A 950-nucleotide genomic window follows, 5' to 3' on the forward strand; every position below is an offset into this window, starting at 1 on the left:
TTGTCCAAACCTCCACATTCTTCAATCATTATACTTAGTTTCTCACTTTCACCTAGTTTCTCAGCAGCCTGAAATATATTTGAAATGGCCTCTAGAATAGCCAGAATAATGTTGGTATCTTTCGCAGTTAAGAGGTTCATCAGTGGTTCTATTATGCCACAATGAACGAGGTATACAATTTGTTCAACTGTTCCACCACTTGTATAGTTGGTCACAGCCCATACAGCTTCCTTTTGTGTCTTAAAGTCTGCCTTAGCAAGAACACCAATGAGGAATGGGACTAATCCATGATCCACAACTTGCTGTATCTGGTCCTGGCGGCCAGCAGTGATGTTTGACATTGTCCATGTAGCTTCCTTCTGAATATTAGTTTTGGAGTTCGTTAGTAGGCTGGGAAAGATGGCAAGTGCTCCTGCATCTATTACAACCTGCGTCTGTTCATCTGTCCCAGTGACAATATTTCCTATGGCTCTTAGCGCAGGAGTCACAATGGGCGATTCAGTAGCTCCTAGGAGCTTCACAAGTTGGGGCACAACTCCTGTTTTCACAACCATTTCAATCCGTTCATTTGGACCCTGAGTGAGGTAGGAAATGGCCCAGCAGCTAGCTGCTAATACTTTTGGATCATCATGATGCAGGAGACGAACTAAAGTAGGAAGAATCTTCTCAACAGCATCTAATGGGGGTACAGGATTCTTGTTGCGACAGAGGTTTAAAAGTGTCCAGGTCAGATTACGTAAGTGACCACATGCTAAAGATGACATATCAGGAACCGCAAGAAGAGCCAACAGTGGGTCAACTGCACCATACTGGATAACCAAGTCTCGGAAAACTGAACCATCACCTGCAATATTTCCTAGAGCCCATACGGCTTGTTCACTGATGTGAGCGTGGGGAGATGCCAACAGAGAAATGAATGCTGGAATAGCACCTCCATCTACTACAGCCTT

The 950-nt window shown here is 44.3% G+C and overlaps 1 protein-coding gene across 1 annotated transcript in view; it reads right to left on the reverse strand.

The window, feature by feature from the left end:
- Positions 1-2: 2 nt before the first annotated feature.
- Positions 3-950, reverse strand: part of LOC106726848 (importin subunit alpha-1-like) — a gene marked incomplete at its 3' end in the record, with an annotated part of 10,795 nt that continues 9,847 nt past the window's right edge. Inside the window, exon 2 of the mRNA XM_014543283.1 lies at positions 3-486. Coding sequence (XP_014398769.1) covers positions 3-486 — 484 coding nt within the window. The remainder of the gene's footprint in view (positions 487-950) is intronic.

This window comes from Myotis brandtii, unplaced genomic scaffold (genome assembly GCF_000412655.1).
Source record: "Myotis brandtii unplaced genomic scaffold, ASM41265v1 scaffold324, whole genome shotgun sequence".
Lineage (NCBI taxonomy): Eukaryota > Metazoa > Chordata > Mammalia > Chiroptera > Vespertilionidae > Myotis > Myotis brandtii.